General features: G+C 35.1%; 1 protein-coding gene across 2 annotated transcripts; it reads right to left on the bottom strand.

Annotated features, from left to right (window-relative positions):
• Nucleotides 1–1,946: 1,946 nt before the first annotated feature.
• Nucleotides 1,947–26,300, bottom strand: LOC21405522 (alpha-glucosidase 2). Of its 2 annotated transcripts, none has more exons than XM_024176508.1 (23): nt 26,118–26,300; nt 25,091–25,382; nt 24,879–24,947; nt 24,656–24,793; nt 24,441–24,558; nt 23,721–23,803; nt 23,371–23,466; nt 22,794–22,962; nt 22,478–22,620; nt 22,308–22,394; nt 21,999–22,184; nt 20,861–21,028; nt 15,017–15,137; nt 14,856–14,925; nt 14,303–14,390; nt 14,071–14,191; nt 13,171–13,364; nt 12,968–13,076; nt 12,562–12,717; nt 5,206–5,308; nt 4,689–4,862; nt 3,271–3,416; nt 1,947–2,308 (listed from the first exon to the last, which is right to left on the bottom strand). In XM_024176508.1, the coding sequence occupies exons 1-23, from the start codon at nt 26,294–26,296 to the stop codon at nt 2,115–2,117; spliced, it is 3,204 nt and encodes a 1,067-aa protein (XP_024032276.1). In that variant the 5' UTR covers nt 26,297–26,300; the 3' UTR covers nt 1,947–2,114. The 2 variants fall into 2 exon arrangements, with proteins under 2 accessions (XP_024032276.1, XP_024032277.1); XM_024176509.1 differs by having other exon boundaries at nt 26,128–26,200.
• Nucleotides 26,301–27,988: the final 1,688 nt, after the last annotated feature.

Genomic DNA, 27,988 nt, shown 5'->3' with positions numbered 1-27,988 from the left:
GATATTTCCGTCATTTAGGTTTAGTGTGTTTCTACCACTTTGTTAGTTTTCTCTCATAATAATAATAAATGTGCTCTCCCCACTTTTTGGTATAGTCTTATGTCTATTCCCCAAGTCATTTTGCTTTGCAGTATGGTAGGCCTTGGTGCTTTCAGTCTGTTGATCTCAACAATTGGAGTTATCAAATGACTATAGTGAGTTATCAAATGACTATAGTGGTGTGTTTAAAAGAGTTATTTGTATGCTTGAATAGTTGTGTGCCTCTTTAAATTTACATGTATCGCTCCTTGAAAGTTTCAGTCAAACTTACTGGTAGTTCTGGTTTGTGATGGGGATTGAGACGCTTAGTGTGTTAGGGTTATTCACGTTTGAATTGATGTATGTATTTCTTCGATTTGAAATGCAATTACAATTTTCAAAAAAAAAAAAAAAGTTGTTATCAAGTCAATCAAAGATAAACCATCAAGTCAAGTAGGTAATTTTCATGTTTACTAAAAATTGGAATTATAAAATATCAAATGACAAACACCTTCTCCCCTCCCTCACCAATAAATTTGATGACATGGCATGTGATTAGAATCTAATCTCCTTAATGACAACAAATTTTTTTGTCAACTACCTAATTTCTAACAAAAAAAATCCCAATTTATTGTAGCCGTCTGATCAATATCTAACGATTAAAACAATGAGAGCTATTAATATGACATTTGAACTATATTCATGAGTTCAAACCACTTGACTCCTTGAACCAAACAAGGGTTTGTGGGAGGTTTTCTGAGAAAGGAAAATTCCATTACGTATCAAACATAAAAAGAAAATCACCAAGAAAAAAAGGAAGTATACCTGCCATTAAAAAACAACGAAAGCCTTCCATAATAAAAAGAATAGCTATAGTTCCTTAATAACAAAAGCTACAACAATAATAACAATTATAACAAGAAAAATTTCATTTTAGTACCCTATGTTATATCGAAATGTATATTTAATATCCTGTATTTTTGATAATTTCATGTAGGTACCTTGACATTTTAGAAAATTATTTTTGATAAGTTTGACATTTTGAGTTTTTCTCTTATTTTCTTTAAAGTATAAATACCTATAGTTAGGGGTTTTTAAGTGTGATGATTTTCAGGGAGAAAATTAGAGTAAGAGGCCGAGGGAAACATTATTGAGTGATTCTCTCGTATTGATTTTCTTCAACAATATAGTGAATCTGCCAAAGCAAAAAAAGACGTAATTAAATTGGCAAATCTGTATAAAATTCTTGGTGTTGATTTCTGTTTTCACTTTTGTTGATTATTTTTCGTTCCTAACTTAGGTTTAGCCGTAATTTTTCCTAACATGAAACAACTTCAAGACAGCCGTAATTCTTTCCTAACATGAAACAATTTCAAGACGTACACGTGAGCAGAAGAACTCTCCTGCTTCACTTGATTATCACTGAAAAAGGCTCTTCAATTTTTTTAATACAACACGAAATTAAACCTGCAATCCGCTACCCAACCCCTCCAGTGTGAACCCGTATTTGCTCATGTAAAAGCCTTCCATTCAAGTCCTGGTTTCGACTCGTGGTGTAATAATTTACGAAACTTGAGTAGCACAAAAAGCTGATACGATGATTGTTAATCCATTTAACCTTTCAATAGAAATGATTTTGATTTGTGCTCCAGTTATATAAAGTGTTTGATGAGTTAGATTTTATACAAAGACGGGGGCGGGAGAATGCAGGCCTTTGGTTACAACGGGTTTATACGACGTTTAGCATGTCATTTGCTAGTGGCCTTAAAAACACCAGAAGTTAGATAAGCCTTTATTAGAACTAAGCAAAATATAACTTCAAAGTTCAAATAGGATGGAATAAAGTAGCTAGGTTATATCATTTCACAGGAATTACTAGACCTGGAAGGTAAAGGGTTACTGAAGGAAGAAGTGAGATTTCGAAAAGCTGCCAGGGTTCAAAGTAGTCATATAACTAAGAATCTTCGAGTTTCCGACATTTGCAACTACAAAGACCATTCAAACGCAATCGCCAATACACATTCCTGAGGAACTTGGCCACAATCTAGCAGTTTGGAATCTCGCATGAAATGTTGAAAGTACAGAAAACACAATAACTAGGTAATTTTAATCACCCTGTAACGATGGGAGATTCTGAGAGGTGAATCTTTTGAAACGGGCCTCTCCTCGGACCACAACTCTAAATTTACTGTACCAGTTCCCCAGTGGATCAGGCACTTGCACACCTGTTGGACGTCGAATTGATTGACTAGTGCCAGACCTTGACATTTATCGACGAGCATCCATTCACCTGCAGTGACAACATAAGTCAATTGGTTCGGCAACAAATTATCTCGATGGCAATCACAAAAAATTACAAACTTGAAACACACACACACATATGCATACATATATATGTACTTTTTTCAATTTTAAGATATATGGAAATAAAGCTGTTAGTCTTACTATCTTAGAACTGAAAGTGTGGAATCAGTTATTGAAACGATGTTTTGGTATGCTTGATCGAGCACCATTAAATGCACTCTCAAAGTACAAACATTATATTAAGGTTCCTATTATCCAATATATTAGTACAAGTCGATCAAGAAACTCTTTACGATTACGCTCGACAACTATACAACATTGTCATAACCAATTTTATACAACTTGAACCTGCTTTTGAACTTTTTTTTTGGGTGATATTTTACGAGGTTTACAGTATTCTAATGTTCCGTTTGGTTAGGGGGATGGAGAGTAGGAAGGATGGAGAGAGTTGGATAGATGGGGAATAGGAAAGATGAAGAGGATTGTAGCAATCCTTCATGTTGTTTGATAGGATGGACGGGGAGTTGAAAGGACTTTACTAAATTACCATATTGTCCATTTAAACTTTTTGTTAATAATTTAATAAGAAGGTAAATAGTCTTTTAAAGTTAAAAGTAGATGGATTGCTTGAATCCTTCCATCAATGGAAGGATCCAATTTGGTGGGCCATGAGGGAGAGCACACCCTCCACCTCTCCTCTCCCTCGTCCTCTCCCTCAAACCAAACAAGAGATTAGACCTCTCCCTCCATCTCTCTACCTCCCTCCGTCTCTCCCTCCTACCAAACATACTAAAAGATCAACCTAGAATTTGACTGCACATAAAAATGAAGTAGCTAAACCGTGCCCTTTTTTTGGTCTTTTAGTTCTTAATTGAGCTCTATATTTTGTGAAGGACCAAACCTAGTGTTTCCAATGATGACTATACATCTTGAAAACTGGTAACTTACCGTTAGGACGAAGATCCCCTTCATAAAATTGCTCCTCAGCCTCTGGCCAAATTTCATGCTTTGACCCATCAACGGAGGTAAATGAGACATAAGATTCTGTAGGGTGCACGAGGGTGAACATCGGATGGACTCTTAGGCAAACCAATCTACAACCAACAAACAAGTTTATTTCATTTATTCATCCAAATAATAAAAAAATGAAAAAAAAAAATGCATGAAATATGCACATGATATGATAAGAGATAACAAATCAAAAGAGAAAGAAAGATCTTTCCTAGAGAGAGAGAGAAACAAGAAGGCATTGAGGGATGCAATTTCCTTCATAAAATGAATTACATTTTATTTCGTAGTTACAGAGATTGCCTATGTGTTCGTCTATAGATTTCACCTCCCCTTCACAGTATAACTTGAAGTTTTAAAGCTTAAAAAAATATGCGGTGAGGGAGGGGGGTTGGTGGTCTCAGAAGGTGGAGCTCTAAGAAGGCTTGTATTGTAGTTGTCTTAAAGATAAAGTGACGTAGTTTGCCACTGGGATGTCAATTGTTTTTAGGGGAAAAGCTAGGACATTGAACGATGTAGTTTGGCACCAGACTTTCACGATCTTCTGTTCACGTCTTGGTTGTGGTGGTTGGGTTCTCATGCTACTTTTGAGGTCAAAGAACTTCTACAAACTACTTTTTGTGTCTAAAGAGTGGAAATTACGTGGGAGTCAATGTCATACAAATGCTCCAATGAAAGTTGCTTTCCCAGGAATATGAAGAAAATACACCTGGGATTGTTGATATGTAGTTGCATTTGAAAAAGGGGTGGGCAACACCAACTCTTCTTCACTGCCTAGTGGCTGTTGGCTAGCGGAAAACATTGGTCCATAAATCGATTTGTCTGAGTTGTCTTGGCTTAAGGTGTCCAGTTAAAAATGAGATGTGCAGCTTAAGGGGAGGAAAAGTGACAGGAAAATTATTGGGGATGCCATCATGTTTTTCCCTTAAGAGTTAAGAAACCAATTTACACTACTATCATAGAGTCCCAAAAGCTTACAAATCGCTTTCAATAATAGCTATTTTAGCTTTTGGCTGGTGTTGAGTTGAGGAACGGGGGGACAATCTAGATGGATTTAAAACCAATAATTATCAAATAAAATGGAACCCTTATATTTTATAAAAAGGTTGTTTACTAGTGCATTTCATTCTCTTTTGACTAGAAGAGGTCAGAAGAACGGGAATAGATGGGTTCTTGCTGCAACACAGAGGGATGAAAAAGTTATCTGAAATTGATTTAGAAGAAAAGAAAAATGTGGAAAAATTGGGGATTACCGCCCAGGGAGTGAACAATTTCATAGAATTGACTCTAGTGATGACAGTAGCTGTTAAATAGTAAATCCAAGTACATATAAGAATGAACTGTTTTATGAAGCAAACCTTGAAAATCCACCAGAACCAGCACCAACTTTTTGTGCCACAATGCTAGAATCGATTTGCAACGCTTCAGGATCATCCTTTGGAATAAGTATCTGACGCTGTATGACTAATCCGCCCCCAATGTCACCTTCTAAAGAAAGCAATTCCTCCTCTCCTGCATCCTCAAGATTTCGTCTGCACGAAAAAATATTTTAGGTATATATAAAAGATATTAATCTTTTTGTATTTATTATTATTATTATTTCTGGAACAAGTATCACTAGGCTAACCAAACAAATGCTGTTTTGCGATTTTATTTACTCTGTAGCAGACAAAACGGAATTGTATTTTCCAATTCAAAGCACCGCAAATGTCCAAATTTAAATTTGTTCTAATACTCCAAAACTCAACCTCAATGCATTAATTGTTCTCACTATACGTGCGTTGATTTTTATGTTAAAAAATTTAGCTGAAAAGGTATCTTTACTGCCCCAAGTAAGTATTCTTATGTAATCAGTGTATCATTAAAGCAACTCACTCAATGACATTATATTCCTCTGACCATCCAGCAGAGCGGTATTCTGTACCACTATATTCTTCATAACCATGAACCTCAACCCTGCTATGAAGCCACTGTGTCCCTGCAAAATATGACCCCGAAGAAAGAGAAAGAAATCATAAGCTATCTACTGTTTATACTGCAGCCACAATATTCGTATACCGTGAATTAAAAATGTTGAATAAAAAAATCAATATAACCCCGATTATACGACCATTTATATGTCACATTTATTATTCTATCCTAAAAAATTTTCAATTTCTTAAAAATAGCTTTAACAAATGAATTAAGTAAATTAAAATTTTGTAATGATGAATAACCAGGATTATATAAAAACGATGCTATAAGGATTCCGAAAGAAGCTATACTGACTGAAAAAGTTGCATGTGTTATAAATTCATACCAATCTCAATCCATCAATTTTTTTTTTTTAATTTTAATATAAAAGGTTTATAGACGGAGTTAATAATTTTGTTAATATATCCAACTGAATTCCTTCTTGATTGAATTGATTGAAGAAAGGAATTCCTATAAAGGAATTCCTATAACTCTAACAAACAAAGTAAATAGACCTAATACAAGCATAAAAAATAGCATAGTATTTTCTGACTCATGAGGATACGAGAAACTATTCTTAATACCGAAATTAGGATTAAGATATATATATATATATAAGTGGGGAGGATCGTAAGGGTTACATGATTAGAGGTGGACAGAGCTGGATATAGAAAACTACTCACAAAATAAAAACATCATACTCAAACTTTATTATTGATAATAATAAAACTTATAAATTATTCTAGAATTTCACAAGGCGAAGCTTATAATTTTTTCTAACTTGCAGTTATTCTACAACTTTTTTGGGAAGTGCGGAAGACAAAGAAAAAGGATTACAAAAGGAAAAGAAAAGAAAAGAGAAAGGAGGAAGGTCGGGAGACTTCGAGAGTGGCTAGAGAGAAGCGGAAATGTTATTCTAATGTGTTGTTCTGGTGTTCTTCTTCAAACTTTGGCCTCTATTTATAGAGTAAAGGGTTAACAGTGTCTTCATCAGAATGAACAGCAAAACTAGGTCCGCCTAGTCTCTCATTATTGCTCTTCAATAAGGGTCTTCTGTCACTTTATTTCTGTTATTCCAATAAAGATTCCATCAAGTTTGGTTGAATTTTCTTCTTTTTATTTTTCTGGATCCAATTAAGCATATCCTGCTTTATTGGATTTCAAAACAGTCATCTTTATTATTCTAGGCATAGTCAGAACTGTGCTCAGAATTTTCTTTGGACTTCTTCATTATTCTAGGCATAGTCAGAACTGCCTCCATTTGCGAAAGAATTTCTTTTAGCAAATTCTTGTATTCTTCTTTGTTCTTTGCTGTTACATGCTTACAGCTGACATGCTCTTTTGCTGGAGGAATCTGGAGGACGAAACTTGTTTTTCTCGTTCAATCTGCCTTTTTAGCAGGAAATATAAATATTATTTACCTTGAAAATCTATACAGAGTAGGGAGTTTTATGGTGAGCCTCCAATCAATCTGAGATCCCAAGAGGTAATTGTTGACGGTGATTTCTCGTCAACAAAAACCGGCCAGGTTACTTCTTGGTTTTCCTTTGGATTACCGGCCTATATGTTGAATATGTGTGAAAATTTACTGTTCGGGGTGTATGGTATGTATAGTTTGAGATGTGCATAAGTAACGAAGACAAGAAGTTTTATAGTGGTTCACTCTGTAAAATTAAAGCTACATCCACTGTGGTTGTATATTTCTTTTTGAGGGGATTACAATTTACATCGATTGCTATCTCTCACTCTATTTTTTCTCTTCTTGGGTATCGACCCCCTCCTCGTAGGGGGTCTCCCTTCTTTTATACTGGGCTTCCTTCGCTGGGTGGGTTTCCCTCGTAGGCAGAAGCACTCAAGTGCTCTCCCTTTTTAGGCCCAGACGTAGCCCACTAATCAGCATTGTTCATTCAGCCAATTAGTTTTCTATTACGGCTCTGTGCGTCCCTGTAACACTCTCATGTCCCCTGTGGGGCGGTTTAAGAGCTCACAATTAATGCCTGCAGACGTCCCCCACTTTTGTACGCAACTTGCCACGTCCTCCAGAGAACGTTCCCCTCGTTGCCAGCGACGCTTAGCCCAATCGTCCTTCGTGGTGGTCGATTCTGCAGTCGAGGGATCTTTGTGCCTTAAGCTCGACGACATGATCTGTCGACGCCAGAAGGAATCGTCCTAAGTTGGAATTCGTGCTTGGGCTCTTTAGAGCTGTAGACGTCGAGGTTTGTTGCTTGGCGGGGAGTAGTTAAGACCACGTGTCGCATTATCGTTCGTCCAGGTGTCCGTCACATTTTCCCACACAATAGTAATCAACGAGACATGGAAATTTGAAAAGAAAGAAAGCATAATAGGAATTCCATTTTCTTTTTCTTTTTAAGATGGCTGATATCTTTGCAAGAATATTTTGAACCCATCAAGAACAAGTTCTGGAAGGACATCAGGGACAAGAGCATAACTATACACCTGTTGCAGAACCAATGGGGGAGATCAAAAGTAACTCTTCTTTTAAAAATGGAAGAGCCACGAGTGTTGGTACCTATAATTTTTATAAAGGAAGGCATAGCGCCATGCCATCCATAGAATCCCAATAGTTGTAACCAATGGGATCAAAATCACGCGAGAATTTTCTATGTTAGGATAAATCCTTATCCCAAGTGGATGGTGTCAGAACTTTGAGAATTTGTGCTGTGGAATGAGTTACAATACCTCGTTCAGTTTGCGGATTCGAGTTGAGATGTAATTTTATATGAGAGTTTTTCACTGTAACAGAAAAAGTTAGATGTGACTTTTTGTGAGAGTTTTAACTGTAACAAAACTGGAATTGATTAAATTAACGGGGCCCTAGCGTTTCCATTTTCATAGAAATTTTTAACAAAAATGGAATCCGAATCCAATAGTAAGAATTCATAAAATTTTGTGTTTTCTAACATCTTTTGGGACAGAGAAAAAATCTTTTGGGAAAATCCTATGGGCAATCTGCCAAGGATTATCCAAATGATATATATATTTTTTTCAATTGGCAAAACTTGTTCCCAAACATCCCTCGATTTTTCAATATATTTTGCAGGATCTTGAGAAGATGTTTGAATAATTGTCTTCTGTTTATTCGGGATGAATTTCTGGATGGGATGCGGGTTTTGTGTCATTGGCCTTTGCATATTCTTCTATAGACAGTTAGGGGTATCAATTCTTTGGAAATTTTCGAAGAGGAGCTAGAGGTAGCGTCCTCTTTGGGTTTTGGGACTCAGTACTAATTCATACAACGACGGCTTATTTTTTGTGCTTAGAGCATAAGACTCTTTTGATCCTTTTTGAGCAACTACTTTTCCTTTCTCCTTGGCATTTGGAGGCATGGTGTTATTCTTGAAAGGTTTCAATTTAAAAGAGAAAACATTTAAATTTTTTTAAAACTTGTAATAAAAGCTACGAAATTTGAAAAAATTTCACGCTAAAAAAAGATTCAAACAGATGCAAAATCATGAATGCAGCTTTTCAAATGTTTCTCTGTTACAAATTAGTTCTGCTTCAAACTATAATTTCTTGAAACAAATTCAAAAACAATTTCTTGTCCTGATTTTACCGTTTTGATCCATGCTCATCTACAATGAATGGTTTCAAAAGGTTAATAAGAGGTGATCTAAGGATTATATCCCTCTTCAAATCTTTTCCTAACAAAAAATACGCCTTGTAGGGAGTATCTTTCTTTTTCATACAAACATTTAAGCGCGTGTTTAGAACTCGTTCCAAAATAATTTTTTTTTTATATGAAAATGAAAATGAAAACGTTTTCAATCTCAGATAGAAATCATTTTTGAAAATGCGATTGGTAGTTTTATCAAGAAATTATTTTCAGTATAAAAAAACTAATTAATATTTATCTCTCTTTCTTTACTCGCGAGAGGAGAAAATAAAAAAAAAATAAAAAACGATTAAAAGTCATTTTTCATTTCTCTCTCATTTTACACTAAACTAAAAAATTGTTTTTATTTTTATTTTTTGTCTTTATTGCGCCAAACATCGTTTTAGAAACGTTTTCATTTTTTTTCTCAAAAAACGTGAAAAATAAAAAGGGATCAATTTCAAGCATGGTTGTATTGAGTTTTTAATTTCGTTGCATTTACGGACCTTAGTCCTCTGGTTTTTTCAAAATACTTTTTCAGAATAATTCCTTCTTTGATACAATTGAGACAGCTCATGTATCAAACAAAGCAATTGCATTTATTTGAAATTCTTCATTTATTTTCAAATTTATTTGAACATACCATTTCTGACAACACTATAGATGAAAAATTATGAGATAGAATGGACAGCAAAATAGTGCACAACACTAGATATTTTTCAAAAATCTCATCGTGAGCCCTCCCTAGTCCTAAACGCCCCTATTTCTACTACTAAAAGACTAGAAATAATAGAAACAACTGACAAAGGCACAGAACTAACTAGCTATGAGGTCCCTGACATGACCCCCACCCCAAAGAGACACCTTATCCGGTGTCAAGTAATCGCAGCCGAATGTCGCCATTTCCTTCCCATTTCCATGTTTTCGTTGAGGACTTGACGGATTGCCCACATTGAATTCTCAAAACTAGTTTCCACTTTTATTTTCACGATTGCTGGTGTTCCTTCTTTCTGTAATTGTTACTCAAGTAGCTGTGGCCATGAATCATTGGCTTTGCAAATGACTGAAATTCTGGCTTTTCTTGGCGAAAATTTAGGAACGTCAAATGCAACTATGGGTCTTGGAATGATGAACCCAAAAGTGACCAACCCATAAACTTCAGATTATGGACAACAATCGCACGAATTATAGGGCTGCCATCTGCAAAAGCTTCAATTTCAACTCCATTCACGCCACTTTCTCCCATCTCCACCCCAAACGCACTAATTTTCTTGGAACCAGCTCCAATTTCTCCTGAATTCTTGTGGTAAATCTCCCCAACCTCTGTTATGCTGGAATTCCAAGATCCAACCCCAAATCGCAAGACCCAGTCACCGAAGCACCACAATTGACCCCAACGGCGCTTGAATTCCCAGACCAGTGCTAACTTTGTCGGAATCAGCCTCAATTCCCCCGGAATCAGCTCTAATCATGCCGGAATCGCGTGACCCGGCCCAAACCAGGACAGAATCAACCTCAACCATGATGGAATCGCGATGCTCAATCCAAAGTCTGTCTCCTTATCCTTGTCTAGTCTATATAGCCTTATTGGATTTCAAAACAATCATTTTCATTATTGCTCTGATTAACCCAAAATCTTAACATCATTAAAAACACTAAAAATAAAAAAGTACACGATAGAATGGAATAATCTCTAAAATAATACACCTATCTCTAAAATAATACACAGCACTAGACACTCTTTACAAATCTCATCACGAGCCCTCCCCAGCCCTAAACCCTCCTATTTACACTAATAAAAGACTAGAAATTCTAGAAACAACTGACAAAGCCACTAAATTAACTAGCTAGCTATTAGGTCCCTAACATAGTATTTCATTATTGCTTTAATTTTTTACTTTTTGCATGCTCTCTGCATTTTGTTTCTTACCATAGCCTCCTTTATTACTTTTAATTGTTATTGCATTATCCGTACATCCATTCTTGCATCATATATTTTAAAAAATAAAATTTAATATGGATCATTTTAGAACAAAATCTTAAACAAAAAAACAAAAAATAAATAAAAACAAAAAAACAAAAACAAAAACAAAAAGCATTCAGAGCAAATAGTTAATTCAGAAGAAATAATTTTTGCCAGCATTAAAAAGACCTTAACGATTGAAAAATTCCTAAAATCCCAACAAATGTAATCTATAAACAAAGAAGATTTTCCTTTGGTATAAATTACTGTGTAAAAATAGTTGAGCAGGTAGTTCTACTTACTCAAAAATCTACTTTTCAACTATTTCAAGAGATTCAGTTAAGAATCATCATAAAAAATATAGCTAGTTGCACATAGATCTTGTGCATGTAGGAATCAAGCTCTCAACCAAAGAAGATTTGAACACTCCAGAGAGAAAGAGAGAGAGAGCAGAAGTAAAAGGATAATTCTTGGAGAAGTCATAGCATTGTACGACAGGCTATAGACCTTATAAGGATAAGGAGACATACTTTGGACATTTAAGATGGTAATCATATATCCATCTTTTCCACCTTATCCAAGACAAGGTAGTTGATCTTGAAAATTTGAACAACAGAAGTTGGATTGGTGAGAAATTTGTCACCAAGGGAGCATACAGTTCACTCGGAAGAAAATGTAAAATAAGAGGAGGCTAAATACAACTCATGTTTCATACTCTTTTACGAATGCTACCTTCTTTATTTGACACAAGTCACTTTAATTTTATCAAACAAACACATTTAATAATAAGCCATTTTCTACAAAGAATTTACGAGTGCGCCACCCTCTCTCTTGAACCTTTAACCCCACTTATTAAAATTGTTTTCCCCACTCCAAGTTCTTGTTTTCCCCCTCACTTTCCTTTCTGGCTCCAATGAACTTTTTTTTTTTTAAGGTAACCTGATGATACTGCGTAATGGAAACCCAGACTATTGTGCTTTTCTATTGTTCATTATATATTTGTGATCTATTATCTATCAATGAAGGAAAAAAAAAAGTAATAGATTTGAATTTTATTTTATTTTTGTTTGCTGATGTGTGTTTTTGGCTAAACAATGCATCAACTCAACTATAATGTTGTTTCTTTTCGTAAACTATTATTTTTGAAATTTAAGTAACAGGTTCTTTTCGTAACAGGTTTTTGATTTATAAGGAATATATATGTTCATTTTTTTCAAATACCTTATTATTTTCTTAAAAATTTGGATACTATATATTCAGGGAAAAAAATAATTGTACATTTAATCCTTAAAAAAAAAAAAGAAAAGAAAAACCTTGATGTTGCAATCTTTTCGTAAAACAGACCAGAAAAGAAACGTGTCAATCGTATATATTAAGTTGGCAATTTCTATAAGAAGCGGTTGGTGGGTGCAAAAGAAAAGAATGGCATTCATGTAATCATATTTGTAAAAGATGACTTAAAAGATGACTTCTTATTAAGTTTATTTGCTTGAAAAAGTTAAGGTGATACGTATTGAAGGTAGAAGATAGCATCTGAGAAAGAGTATGTAATAGAGTCTGCATTTAGCATTTCTCGTAAAATAAACCATAGAAGAAGAGGGAGCATACAGTTTACTAGGAAGAAAATGTAAACTAATCCATAAACAGGAACACCCTACACCGAGGAGAGAGAGAGATACTCAACAATGTCTGGAAGTATTACCTGAAGGAATGTGCATCATGGATATTATTCTGCCTCCAATCCAAGGAACTACTTTTGTAACCCAATCACCACCTTTCAGTTCAATGGGAGTCCTCGATAGTTTTGTTCCTTTGTGTTCAGAAGCATCTTCCAGATTTGGGACACGCTTTGCATTTTCTACAAAATAACTTATGAATCATTAGAAACAAAGCAATCTCCTTACCAATGTATTTTCTAATTGCACTCCATAAGTTTTCATTTTAAGAAGAATGAGTACCAATTCATGATGTGATAAAATTGAAAAAGAAGTGAGAAGACCGCAAAGAGTTAGCTTGAAAACAAGAAAAATATGCTCGCAATTTGCCAGTTATATGTACCAAGTTAAAAATAAAAGTTTGAACCAGTAGCCAGTATAAATAAGTATTACCTAGTCGAGTTTGGCATTGCTTCATACTGGCAGAAACCAGCTCAGAAACTTCCTGCTCTGATGGCAATTTTATTTGAAGAGCCTCTCCATCTGTCCCCCATGCATCAACCTGATAAAACAATTAAGCAGTAAACCTAGAACTAAAACAATTCTATTACTTTAAGCATATGCTTAAGAGTGTTTCCCCTAAAAAGAAGGCATACCATTGCACCCCCACCAAGCAATAACTGAACATGAAGACGACGATTTGGCCTCTTCCAAGACCCTTCAGTTTTGGAAACTCCAACTGTAACAACTGAGGATTGAAGCTCAGCAACATAATGCGTCAACAAAAAATGACCTTCAGTGAATCCATATCCATCCCCATCATCTTCATATAGAACGCCTTTTGCTTTCCCTGTAAAGAAAACAATCTCCTATAAACTTAACAACTGCACAGTATGGTGCCACCAAATTAGGAAGTCTAGAGTAACAATCTGTTAAACTGATAACATAAATTACTTAAGAGAGAATATTTTGGGTTACTGGGTATGAGCAATTTAAACGAATTCCAGAAATCCACTGTCAAAATCCACATATGTACGTATGTGAAAATATGTGCACACCACTCTAAAATCCTTTTACAGATATGCATGCCTACCTCATTTACAGCAGTTGTTACTTCGCTTGATTCCAAATCCCTGAACTAGCTCTGGGGAAGAACTCTATGCCATTCAAGTCATCAAGAGATCAAATCAGGACAATTCTAAAGTAAGAAGCTAGGAACTGGTTTTTCTTTTAAATTGAGATTTTAAGTTCTGATGAACAAAATCCAAATTGATAGGAAGAAGAGAGCTGATTCGGGATTTAAGCTTAAAATTCATATGATTTGATCTCTTGTTGACTTGAGCGTCAGGAGAGTTCTTCCTTGGAGAGAATCCCATTTTCCAGAGCTAGTTCAAAGATTTGAATTCAATAGAAGTAACATTTGTGTAGACACAGAACTTTCCACCCCCCCAACACAAACTTTCTTTGTTATTTTGTCAATCTTTTAATTCTTTATTTCAAGAATATACATACCAGGTATTCCTCATCCCCAGAGAATTAATTGGACTGAAACTTACCGTGTTCATCTAAAGCCACAATGAGTGACAAGTCATCTGATGGTCTAGCTTCACCAACATGCTGATGTGGAGGACCCAAAGGAATAATTGCTCCACCTTGCAAATACAAAGCTGGTATATCCTGCAATAACAGAGACAAAATATAAAGTGACACTAAGATAATGGAAAAAATGAAATAAAGAAAAAATAAAAACAAAAAGGAAAGGGAAAATCAAGATTTAAGTGTACATACTGGATGTGAATCATCAAAATCAAAACTCAACCAGATTCCTTTAGGAAGTGCAGACTGAGAATAGTCAGTGTCCTGATCCCATACCGTACTGAGAACGATATATATGAAATCAATATGAAAGAAAAAAATCCACGAAACAGAATGGAGTACAATCAAAACTTTCAAAACGAACTTGTCTCTGAATGATTTACCAATTTTGTGAAATTAGATCGATCAAGAACATCTGTTAGCACATGGGATTTTCATTCATACATGCTTAGTGCAAAATGACTAAGAATTTAAGTGGAAAAAAAAAAAAGAGAGGACCATTAAGAACTGAACATTAACTTAGTTCTAAAGTCCTCGTAAATTTAGATACTTGGATCTTTTTTATTGAAAGTGTTTGGATCACACATCCAGTATCACTTCATTTTTTCTTAAGAAGAAAAAAGTTAAATGTGCCAAAAACATGTAGAGTAATTTACAGAAAATGAAAGTCAAAACACTAACATAGCAGGCATGATTGAATATATACAATATAATCAATTTTCTTCATAAGAAAAGAAATAGCAACCTTGTATAAACTAGAACTGGACCCAGCAGAAAAGAATTCTCATTTTTCCTTAAGCTGAGATCTTTGGTATCTGCACACACAATTTACAGATGTTAGCCCATATTACATGATATAAAATTTCATGAGCTTCCTCAGGAATTTCATATCATTTAAGAACCCACCAGCAAAAAAGGTCGGAGTTACCACCAGAGTACCAATGGTATGTGCCATATACAAGAGAGTGTACATATGTGGGAGAAGGCGGTAGCGCCTTTTCAGTGCAAGTCGGCATACTTCTTCACACTGTTGAATAGCATAGAAATTAGTAAAGATAGATGATAAGAAAAAATCATAAACATTCCCGAAATAAATAACTTTAATTTTTTTAAAGAAACATTATTTCATTACTTTACTTCAAAAAGAGGAATGAAGTACCAAAAAAAAAAAAAAAAAAAAAAAAAAGCTGAGAAAACAAAGTAACAGGCATAAGTAACAAGAGCTGATATAAGAAAATGGGAATAAGGTTCAGTTGTTTCCATTCATTATGAATAGTGTCGAAGAAGTTAGGATTTTTCTGTTAGAGATCTAGTAGGATAGATCAGCAATAAATTTGAATTTTAGAATTCGAATATTAGGAAGTTTGTTTTTTTCTGTTTTTAGATTTGTTCCTATTTTCTAGGGAGGTTGAGAATCACACGGATTCCAATCTCTATTTAATACTGTATGTTTCTGATTTCAATACACTGAAGAGAACATTTTTTCTCCAATAAATCTTTCATGGTATCAGAGCCTCGGCTCTCGATCACTTCTCACTAATGGCGCAAGAGACTGATTCAACAACAGGGGAGTCTACAGAGGGTATGCCTTTTAACCCTACTGTTCCGTTCAACAACCCTGAAAATTCCTCTTCATCTTCCTCTTCTCTTCATTTAACCATTGAATGGAAAAAATTACATGGAATAGGCTCAGTCCGTGAAATTGGTTATTGATGGCAAAGGCAAACTCAGGTATCTCACAGGGGAAATAAAGAAACCAGCGAACGAAGACCCCCAACCATGAAGACTTGGCGATCCGAGAATTCCATGTTAATTGCATGGTTGATTCATTCAATGGAACCAGCAATTGGAAAACCGTTTCTGTTTCTACCAACAGCAAAGGATGTGTGGGATGCAGTCAGAGATACATACTCAGATTTGGAGAATTCTTCTCAAATTTTTGGATTGAAATCCAAGTTATGGCAGTCAAGGCAAGGCGACCGTGATGTGACTGCCTATTACAACGAGATGATGACGCTGTGGCAAGAGCTTGACTTGTGTTATGACGACGATTGGGACTGCCCAACTGACAGCGTGAGGCACATGAAAAGAGAAGAAAACGACAGGGTTTTCGTTTTCTTGGCGGGACTCAACAAGGACCTTGATGAAGTTAGAGGACGGATTTTAGGCTGCAAACCCCTGCCATCAATTCAAGAAGTCTTCTCAGAGGTTCAGAGAGAAGAAGGGCGAAGACGTGTGATGTTTAGTGAAGCTACACAAAAAATTATTCCCGAAACAGAGAATTCTGCCCTAGTCACTAAGGGGTATTCTCATGACGAAGGAAGAAAGGACTTCAAACGGGCTGAGAAGCCATGGTGTGATCATTGCAAACGTCCATGGCACACACGAGAAACCTGTTGGAAGATACACGGAAAGCCACCAAATTGGAAAAAGAAGACAGGAAGTGAGGGCCGAGCTTTCCAGGCTGGAGTTACAGACCAGGGGCAGCAACCTTCTTCAAATACTATTCCATTCACAAAGGAACAGATAGACCAACTGTGCAAACTTCTGCAGTCTCAATCAAACTCTCCTCCATCTTGTTCTTTAGCACAAAAAGGTAATTACCTGTCCGCAGCCCTTTTCAATATTAATCAAAATTGTCCTTGGATCATAAATTCAGGTGCAACCGATCATATGACAGGTTCGTCAAAGTATTTCTCGTCCTATAGTCCTTGTGCAGGAAACCAGAAAAGAAAAATAGCTGATGGCTCACTTTCAGCCATTGCAGGAAAAGGTCAATCGTTATTTCTCCGTCTCTTACTCTCCGCAATGTTCTTCATGTTCCTAATCTGTCGTGTAATTTATTGTCTGTCAGTAAATTAACACAAGAACAAAATTGTTGAGCTAATTTCTTTTCAAACATATGTGAGTTTCAGGATTTGAACTCGGGGAAGATGATTGGCAATGCTAGGCAAAGTGGAGGACTCTACTTCTTTGAAAATGGGACTGATTTGAAGAGACAATCTCAAAGTACTTGTTTTGAATCTGCTTTTATTTCCAACAATAGTGAAATTATGTTATGGCATTATAGGTTAGGCCATCCCAACTTTCGATATCTGAAATATTTGTTTCCAAAGTTGTTTAGCAATAAAGATCCATCTATGTTTCAATGTGAAATGTGTGAATTAGCAAAGCATCACCGTGCATCTTTTCCTTTACAACTGTACAAACCCTCAAAACCATTTTCTCTAATTCACAATAATATCTGGGGTCCAAATAGGGTTAGTACTTTTTCGGGTAAAAGATGGTTTATAACCTTCATTGATGATCACACAAGACTTTGCTGGGTGTATTTATTAAGAGAAAAATCTGAAGCAGAACAAGTGTTCCAAAATTTTCACAAAATGGTCCAAAATCAATTTCAAACAAACATACAAGTGTTTAGGAGTGACAATGGAAGGGAGTATTTTAATGAGATCTTAGGGAAATATTTCCTTGGAAATGTTATAGTTCACCAAAGTTCTTGTAATAATACACCTCAACAAAACGGAACTGCAGAGAGAAAAAATAAACAATTTTTGGAGGTAGCCCGGTCTATAATGTTTTCTAATAAAGTTCCCAAATACTTATGGGGAGAGGCTATTTTAACTGCAACCTTCCTGATTAATAGGATGCCATCTAAGGTTTTGAAATTTCAAACTCCCATCAATGCCTTCAAAAAATATTTTTCCTCAACACGGTTGTCTGTGGATTTACCCTTAAAAAAATTTGGTTGTACTGCTTTTGTTCACAATCACAATCCCACTAGTGGGAAACTTGATCCTAGAGCAACTAAATGTGTTTTTGTAGGGTATTCACCAACTCAAAAGGGATATAAGTGTTTTGATCCAATCTTGAAAAAAAATGTTTGTTACTATGGATGTAACTTTTTTTGAAAACAAGCCATTTTTTGATAAACACTCATCTTCAGGGGGAGACTCAATGTGAAGACTCGAATAACTTTGTTGACATACTTCAGATATTTGACCCAAACAAAATCACCACACCACACAGCTTAGGATCAAATGAGTCAACATACTCGGAAGGTACTGACCAGCCTTTGTCCTTTCAGCCTACCCTGGAAACTAGTATTTCAGACCTTGAAAATGTAGGACAGCCAATCGTGATGCCACTACCTAATCAACCTCATGAGGAGATAGAAGGTGGAAACAAAACAAGTAATAAAATCTGGAAGGGAATTGTCTATTCAAGGAAGAACCTGATGCAAGGAAGTGACAACTCTGCTTTGCAGCAAGGCCGTGAATCTGAACCAAGAACAAATCAGCAGTTAGAGTATGATACAGGTATTACTATTCCTGAGTCTAGTTCCTCTTGTCCATTGTCAACATCTGAGTCTCTTATTAACCTAGATATTCCAATTGCTTGTCGAAAAGGTGTTAGGTCCTGTACTAAACATCCCTTGGCTAAGTTTGTGTCCTACGAAAATTTGTCCCCATCTCTTGCTGCCTCTGTTTCACGACTTTCTAGTGTAGAAATTCCAAACAATGTACAGGAGGCTCTAACTATTCCGAAGTGGAAAGAAGCTGCGTTTGAAGAGATGAGGGCTCTTGAGAAGAACAAAACCTGGGAAGTAGTGCCCTTACCTGAAGGGAAGACCACAGTAGGTTGCAAGTGGGTGTTTACCGTGAAGTATAATTCAAATGGTTCATTGGAAAGACATAAGGCTCGATTGGTGGCCAAGGGGTTTACTCAAACCTACGGTATTGACTATTCAGAAACTTTTGCACCGGTTGCAAAGTTAAATACTGTGAGAGTACTTCTGTCAATTGCAGCAAACTAGGATTGGCCTCTACAACAACTTGATGTCAAGAACACCTCAATGGTGATCTGGAGGAGGAGGTGTACATGGACGTTCCTCCTGACTTTGAAGAGAGGTTCGGATCCAAGGTGTGTAAATTAAAAAAATCCTTGTATGGATTAAAGCAGTCACCAAGAGCCTGGTTTGAAAGATTCACTCAGTCAGTCAAGAGACAGGGTTATACTCAGGGACAAACTGATCATACCATGTTCACAAAGTCCTCAACCGAAGGTAAAATTTCTATCCTGATAGTATATGTGGATGATATCATACTAACAGGTAATGATGTAATGGAGATGAGCAAGTTGAAGAAAAGTCTAGCTTCAGAGTTTGAGATCAAAGACCTTGGACCATTGAGGTATTTTTTGGGTATGGAAGTAGCACGGTCAGGAAAGGGGATCGTTGTATCCCAACGGAAGTACATATTAGATCTCCTTAAGGAAACAGGTATGAGCGGTTGCAGGCCCGTAGATACTCCCATGGATCCTAATGTTAAGCTCGGGGAAAAGGAAAAAGGGATTCCTGTGGAAACCGGAAGATATCAAAGATTAGTTGGCAAACTAATCTACTTGTCTCACACACGACCAGATATTGCGTTCTCAGTCAGTCTGGTGAGCCAATTCATGCATGATCCTTATGAAGAACACCTTGAGGCAGTCTACCGAATCTTGAGGTATTTAAAAGGGACTCCTGGAAAAAGATTATTTTTCAAAAAGAATGAACAGCGGAGCATTGAAGCATACACGGATGCAGACTGGGCTGGCTCTATCACTGATAGGAGATCTACCTCAGGATATTGTACGTTTGTATGGGGTAATTTGGTTACTTGGAGAAGCAAAAAGCAGAGTGTTGTAGCGAGAAGCAGAGCAGAAGCCGAATTCAGGGCAATGGCACAAGGAATATGTGAGTTGTTGTGGTTGAACCGAGTTCTAGAGGAGTTGAAAAGGACCGTGGAACAGCCCATGAAGCTATACTGTGATAATAAGGCAGCTATCAGCATAGCTCATAATCCGGTGCAGCATGACAAGACCAAGCATGTGGAGATTGATCGTCATTTCATAAAGGAAAAGCTTGAAGCGGGTATCGTTTGCATGCCTTTTGTTCCTACCACTCAGCAGATAGCAGACATTTTGACCAAAGGACTTGCGAGACCTAACTTTGAACATCTAATCAGCAAGTTGGGCATGATTGATATCTATGCTCCAACTTGAGGGGGAGTGTCGAAGAAGTTAGGATTTTTCTGTTAGAGATCTAGTAGGATAGATCAGCAATAAATTTGAATTTTAGAATTCGAATATTAGGAAGTTTTTTTTTTCTGTTTTTAGATTTGTTCATATTTTCTAGGGAGGTTGAGAATCACACGGATTCTAATCTCTATTTAATACTGTATGTTTCTGATTTCAATACAATGAAGAGAACCTTTTTTCTCCAATAAATCTTTCAAGTAGGCTTTCATCAGGACCTTGTACATCGATTTAAAAACAAAAAAGTCACGTAAAAGACACCAAGGCATATAATTTGCAACTACATGCTGCCCTTTCTAACCTCTCAAGAAACGTAAACGCAAGAACTATTTTTAACCTATTTTGACCAACTTTCTTAAACGGTTGTAACTCCTAACAACAAATCTTCAAAGGAAAAAACAACGAACACCCAAATATAACTTGCTTAAGGCTTGTATTGTAACAATTAGCTGTCAAGAAAAATTATATATACAAATTAAACATGCAAATTCCATCCCCAGGCAATAGGGAAGAAAAGAAAAATTGCACTATAATCTTTTAATAGCTACTAAAACAAGTGGCAAACTCTTCCTAAGGTATGTAAATTCCAGATATTCAGCTCCCACATAAAATATATTATGATGCATAACATTAACATAGATATGGGACACGCGCTTTAAGAGATCAAACCTCTTCACCAAAAGACCAAGGTTCATGATCGGTGGTTGCAGCTTCAGAGTGGCAACGGGCAAAAGGAAACAAAGCCCCCATGGCCATCCACCTTGCGAAAAGCTTGGGAGTTGCATTGCCAGCATAGCCACCAATATCAGGCCCAGATAGAGGCTGACCACTAAGACCCTAAAACAAATCAAACCAAATCAGAGCTGAGTAATGTTGGGATATACATATATATGTTACTATAATCAATTCAATTCAAGTTCAATCTAGAGATTCAAACAGTTCCAAGAGTGTTAAGAAACCTTTATAGTTTTTCAGCTAGGTAAAGTATGCTATTACAAGTTAAGAAACCTTTATAGCAACCAATATCAGGCCCAGATAGAGGCTGACCACAAAGACCCAAAAACAAATCAAACCAAAACAGAGTTGAGTAATGTTGAGATATACGTATATATGTTACTATAATCAATTCAATTCAAGTTCAATCTAGAGATTCAAACAGCTCCAAGAGTGTTAAGAAACCTTTATAGTTTTTCAGCTAGGTAAAGTATGCTATTACAAGTTACTCAAGATATTAAAGCAAATGTCAAACTAAAATTGAATAGATATAATTCTTTCAAGCCTAGAGACTTTCATCAGTGTTATTAGGTGATCTTCTCATTAGGATTTCTATCAGAACTATTTCATCACTATATATTTCTATTTTGACCTTCACAACGGGAGGAATTGTTTTTCTCTTTTTTTTTTTTTGAAGGATATAGGAAGCAAAAAGCCAAAACTTCATAAAAGACCATGTTCAGGAAACTGAAATGAGTCAAGGAAGGAACCCTAAAAAAAAAAATGAAAAACTGCTGATCAGTGGGAAACATGAATTCAATCTGATCTGGAATTGTAAAGGGGAATAATTCATGTCGCACCCGTTTGTTATCTTTCTTCTTCTTTGGGACATCTTGCAGTCTTTCGTAATGTCCATTTTTTAGAAGAGGTACTTTCCATCATCTATTATATTTTGAACGTTTCTGTTTCTTAAAGGAGAGTTAAACATAAAGTTCCCTTTTGAACTTCTCATCATATAAGAGAGACAATTATTATTAAAGTATCGTTAAAGAAAAGTTAGTTCTACTTCCATTCATGACAAATTATTACGTACCAACTGAAGAACCATTGAAAGACTCATATGGAGGTGCTCCCAAGTTGACAGATTGTCTCCCGTCCATGTTGCAGCATATCTTTGACTACCAATAAATCCAGCTCTTGTGAGAACAAAAGGACGCTTGTCTTTATTAGCCAACTTCATACCTTCATAAGTTGACTTCGTCATTAACATGCCATACACCTAAATGTTCAACATTATCCAGAAATTAAAGCTCAAAAATACTTTGTATCAATACTACATACAACAATTACAAAAGGCATTTATTGTTAAAAGCACAATTAAGAAGGTCTGATTGCAGAATACATTGTGATAATATGCATGATTCTGACAACCCCCAAGTTCATCATCCCCTCTATGAATATTGCTGTCAGGCATTGTTTTTGTTACGACCTGAAAAAGATCAAACATATGAGTAAACCTGGATGAAATAATGCAATCTCCAGGGGAAAAAAAAAAGAAATTATCTTTACTACCTTGAAGACAGCTGGTTCATTCATATCATTCCAAATACCGTCAACACCATTAGAAATGAAATCTTTAACTAAATTCGCCCACCACGACCTAACTTTTGCCTGCGTAAAGTCTGGGAAAACACAAGGTCCTGGCCATACCTCGCCTGGATATTCATGGAAAGCATATTAATTTTTAAGAAGCACTACTCTGAAGAGATAATTTTGAACAAGTAGAGAAGATGACACCATAATTATACGGTCACTATGAAAACCATAGGACATTTTCACCATGTTACAACACCAAAACTCATTAATTTCCAGCATTAAGAGAATATACCTACAAAAGGAGTTCCATCTGATTTTTGAACCCAGACATCTTCTTTGGAACCACTATCATACACAAAATAACCCTTGTCCTGCTTGATTCCCGAATCAAGCATCCAAATTGCTTTGAAACCATCATTGTGAAGATCTTTCACCAAAGATTTGGGATCCGGAAAGCGCTCCTGAAAGTTTCAGTATAACAAAGTTCCTGGTTATGAATAATAACAAGATCCGGTTCAAGAAAAATGGAAACTACTTCGATGGTCTTCAATAGAGCTTCATTTTAAGTCACAAGCAGATGACCTTTCATTCTGAACATGTACTTTTAGGCTCATTTTATATGTGAGTGAATAAACTATTCCAGAATAATATGTTTTCTACTAATCTATTTCTTGCAGTCATGTCTATGAAAAATACTGAAAGAAATACATTGAGAAACATATTATATTGGCAGGGGTGAAAATGTAACTGACATGATTACATTCAATGAATCTAGAATGTTGTGCTTAAAAAATAATCCTAAATTTTATTAACATATTAAATTGTATGGAGGAAATGCCATAAATAAAAGGCTTTATATAACAACATGCCTGATTAATAGTGAAACAACGATATCCATCCATGTAATCTATGTCCATCCATATGACATCACAAGGTATACCCTTCTCCCGAAACTTTCTGGCTATCTGCAAAGGGACGCCTGTCAATAATCATAACAATCAAAAGCATAATTTCAAAAAAATTCACCTTCCATGAGCTACAAGAAATTTGGTAACCTAGGATGTTGATTTGAGGTACTAAGTTTGTTGATACTAATTCACACAAAGACCTATAAACGCAAAGATGCATGTGTTGGAACATGCTCTTTTGAGTAGTTAAGAAAGAGAAACAGAGCGAAAGAAAGAGAGTCTAGTATTTGAGATGAGCAAATATCATATACCTCACGAACTCTTGTCTCATTCTCATAACTCCAGCGGCATTGGTGATAGCCTAATGACCACTTCGGGGGCATAAATATAGTTCCTAATCATAAAAAAAAAAAATAAATAAGACAGTGCAAGAACTGTAAACCAATATGAAAATAAAATGTTACAATGATAATTTATCAACAATCATAAGTTAAATTTGTAGTACTCAGACCACCTTTTACAAAAGACAATAGAAAGTGGAAACTCTTGCAAATTTTCTAAAGTTTTTTATTTCTTTTTAATACAAGACCATTTTATTGATGTTACATAAACTCGAATAAAACATGGAGAGCCAGGTCAAGGTGAAAAATCTATTTCTATAACTGTTATTTTCTTTTCCATTTCATTTTATGTGCAATAGATATCTGATCGAAAGATCCAGTGAACATAGCAGATACCTAACATCGCAAATTAAGCCACTAAAACTTTGTTTTATTTACAATTATCCTATAACACTAGAGCTTAAGTAGGCAATAATGCAAAGTGCCAGACATCTTCAAATATCAGAATTTAGGCTTCATGGCCCAAAGGGAAACATTTGCAAATGATATCATAGTGATATGTGTACGCACACATACACACGTGTGCACACACACACACACAGAGATATATATTTTGCTCCAGATAGACACACACACACACACACACATATATAGAGAGAGAGAGGGTCCAAATTTGATGTAGGAATTTACCAATTGCATGTGACAAAGATACCAAAACAGCAGTTGGTGAGCCAAATGGACCAAATGTAATAAGAGGATAGGGGGATGGAGCAATAAACTGTATTACTGATTCATTTCTCAAATCAATCTGCACAAAACAAAGGGAAAAAAAGGAATATAAAAAAGTTCAAAAGGTTTCAAGAACAATTAACTTCCATATACTGCAAAAAGTCAAATATTAGCACCTCACAGCGTCGTGATGTGTCAGCAAGAATCCCGAGGGCTTCTCCTGTTGGAAGAATAGCTAGTACCCAGGGATGTGACTGATACAACGATGTTGTTCCAGAACCATAGCCCCACGCATCCGTATTCCAGGTAAAAACCTAAAACGAGCAGAACATTATTACTACAGGATCAGGGAAAGTTTCTGCAAATGCCATTATATAAGAAACTTAAAAAGTAGCTTACCCTTTTTCCTGTACGCTCAAGTTGACCACTAACCTCTCCAGTTCCATAGAGGGAGGTACCAGCAGGAAGCTAAAATTAAAATAAAAATAATAAAAATAAAAAAATTGGCTTATACACTAAACTAAGGAATGGGAAGTGATTGATCACTTAAAACTTATATACAATAAAAAAATTCTGGTTGGAAATATTCTGATAAAAAGGAGATAAGTAACCTCTAATTTAACAGTCTGTTGCCCCAAAAGGCTCTTAAAAGTAGGAACGTATGAAGGAGAGTTGTGACTCTTGATTGGTGTGTCCCTGACACTGCTATTCACAAAAGAAAAACTTGGAAAAGCTTCAGCTCTAGCACTCTCAGAACAATCGAATCGGAACACACCATCCTCCAAGATAGGCTCAAAAATCATATCTCCTGAGGCATCTGCAGTGATCTCTTTTGCAGTTTTGTGATCAGTCATTTTAGATACTAATCTTCCGGTGAAGAACTTCTTAGTAAGCCTCTTCTTTCTGCACCCACAGAAAACAAAAATGCATAAGAAAGAAATTTACTAGAACATTAAAAATGTATAACATCTCTTGACTCTTGGAGCATGGAAAACTAAATAACACACTTGAGAACATAAAGGAGGTGACCCAGGCTTTCAAATTTTTCTTTTTATAAGAAACAAACTAATTAATAGAGATGATAAAAATGTACAAAAGAAAAGACAAGAAGTTTTAGGGAGAAAAGGAAGGAAAGAAAGGAAAACCACACACAATAGACAATAATAAAGCTTCCCAAGGATCAACAACAGACACATAAGGAAAGAACTAGTGGACATTGGTTTTATTTCAAAATTTCAGAATGAAGATCCAAATTCAAGGGTTTTTTTTTAATTGCAAGTAAAAAAAAATCAAATTCAAGGAATTTTGATAATATAGTAGTAGCTTCCCTTCAACAATGATCAATCACATCAAAATCAGGACGGATTTAAAACATATAAAATAAAATAAAATCAGGAGAACACAAAATTGCATTTGAACATGCAAGTGATAAAAACAAGCTTCAAACTTGGCAAAATAAACATTGCAAGAACACCAAAACGTAATCAGACAAAACTTCACCAAATTGAAGTATTGAACTTTAGCAACTATAAATAGTAACAAATCAAAATCCCCATCGACATTTTCAAACAGGAAAATCCGACCAAACTAACGTCAACATCGAATTCAAACAAAAAACAAAAGTAGTAAATCAAGAACCTTGACGAACCGAAAAGAGGAAGGCGATATTGACAGAAGCTCGCAGGACCGAAAATGGCAGAAGCTGAGAAAGAAGCACGAGGTGGAATCGGAATCTGAGAAGGCGTGGGCCCGGAAAACGATGATCGTCCACTGCCACTGGGAACTACTGGTGGTAGTGGTACAGTTGTTATTAACATTGCCTTTTTCATATTTGTTCGGTCTTCCAGTTCATATATTATAACAAAAAAAATTATATATAACTTTTTATAAAAAATTTTAATTATAATAAAATTAAAAATTAAAATTGGTGAAATGACTAATATTATAATGTATAGTCTCTCTATCTCTGTGTGTATTATCACTAAATTAATTAATTTAATTTGTTGGCATTATTATTGTTAATTAATTACGTATTAGTGGAATGACGAATCTCATCTGGGAGGGAGTAATAATTGGGGAAGTGGAGAGATGCTGATTAACGAGTGGCAAATGTCTAGTCGAGTGATGATCAGTGCACACGTAACTGACCGTTGGCTTTGTCGATTTGTATGATTCATCGTCAGATTTTTTTTTGCTAGTCATGATTCATCATGAGATTGCTCGTGACGGTCCGTCTTCTTTTTTTTTTTTTTCAATTTCAACCACATTCACAAGATGCTGAATATATAATTAAAAAAAACAAAAAAATGTAAATAAAAAAAAAGAATTTGTTGCACTTATGTCTATAAACTTCGAGAAAATAAAAAAAAAAAAAGCATATCTTGACTTTTACGCGACCATGTTTACTCCTTTGTTCTTAATAATTTAAAAATAAAAAATATTCAAAACATTCATATGTTAGTGTTAAAATATCGCTTTCACTCTTTTATTATGCAAATGTCAAAAATATACTCTGTCCTTCTAAAAACATACTCAAAACACTTCATAAAGTAATTAAAATATTTAAAAGTATCATGATTATTTTTCTCAAATTATATTAAATGTCATTTTAGATATAATTTAAATAAAAAAGTAAATAAAAAAATTTAAAATGCTCAAATAAATATTTCAATTAAAAGAAATACTTCAATTATTTTGAGAGTCTTTCATTTTTTAAGTTGATTTTACTTAATACTTTGGCTTAATAATGATTAAATAGTATTTAATAAATTGATAAGGGTAATCTTAGTATTTTAAAAAACTTGATGGCATGTTAACTTATCCGTAATAGGAGTGGACATGAATCGGAGTGGACAAGATTCAGAGTAGACAGGAATCGGAGTCAGAATAAGTTATTTACTTAGGTTCTTAGAATCGGAGTCATAATCAGTCACAATCTCATTCATGTGTTTATTTTCGCCCAGAATCGGAATAAATTGTTATAAATTTACTTACCTACCATTTTAGTAGATTTTTGTGTGTTAAACTTTAAAAAAAAGAAATTGTATATTATGCTAATTATCTTAATATTATGATAACTAATTAGTAATTAGATTTTTTTTTATCACACTAAATTAGAATAACTAATTAGTAATTAAATTTTGTTAATTACTCTCTTATTTCGTGCTAAAAGTTGAGACATGGTTACTCTACATTATCAACATATAAAATTAAATTTAGCATTACATTGCATATTATAGAAAACAAAAATCAGCTTAGGATATAGATTGAAAAATGAAAAGCAATAGGCATAACACAAGAATCAAATTATAAGCATGAAAAAAAAGTTATCTTAATTTCATTTAACTATTTTTATTGATATAAATTTGTCCATGGCACTAGTAAAAAATAAAAAAAATAAAAAAAATATCAGAGGAAGTGAGCAAGGATATATGAGAGGCGTGAACGTAAATTAGGGCATTTTTCAATTTTTTACTTTTTACTTTTCTATTCACAAATTTATTAGTAGA

The sequence above is a fragment of the Morus notabilis genome, unplaced genomic scaffold (assembly GCF_000414095.1).
Source record: "Morus notabilis unplaced genomic scaffold, ASM41409v2 Scaffold552, whole genome shotgun sequence".
In the NCBI taxonomy this organism is placed as follows: domain Eukaryota; kingdom Viridiplantae; phylum Streptophyta; class Magnoliopsida; order Rosales; family Moraceae; genus Morus; species Morus notabilis.
The sequence above is the reverse complement of the archived record's forward strand: the minus strand, read 5'-3'. Positions and strand labels throughout refer to the sequence as shown.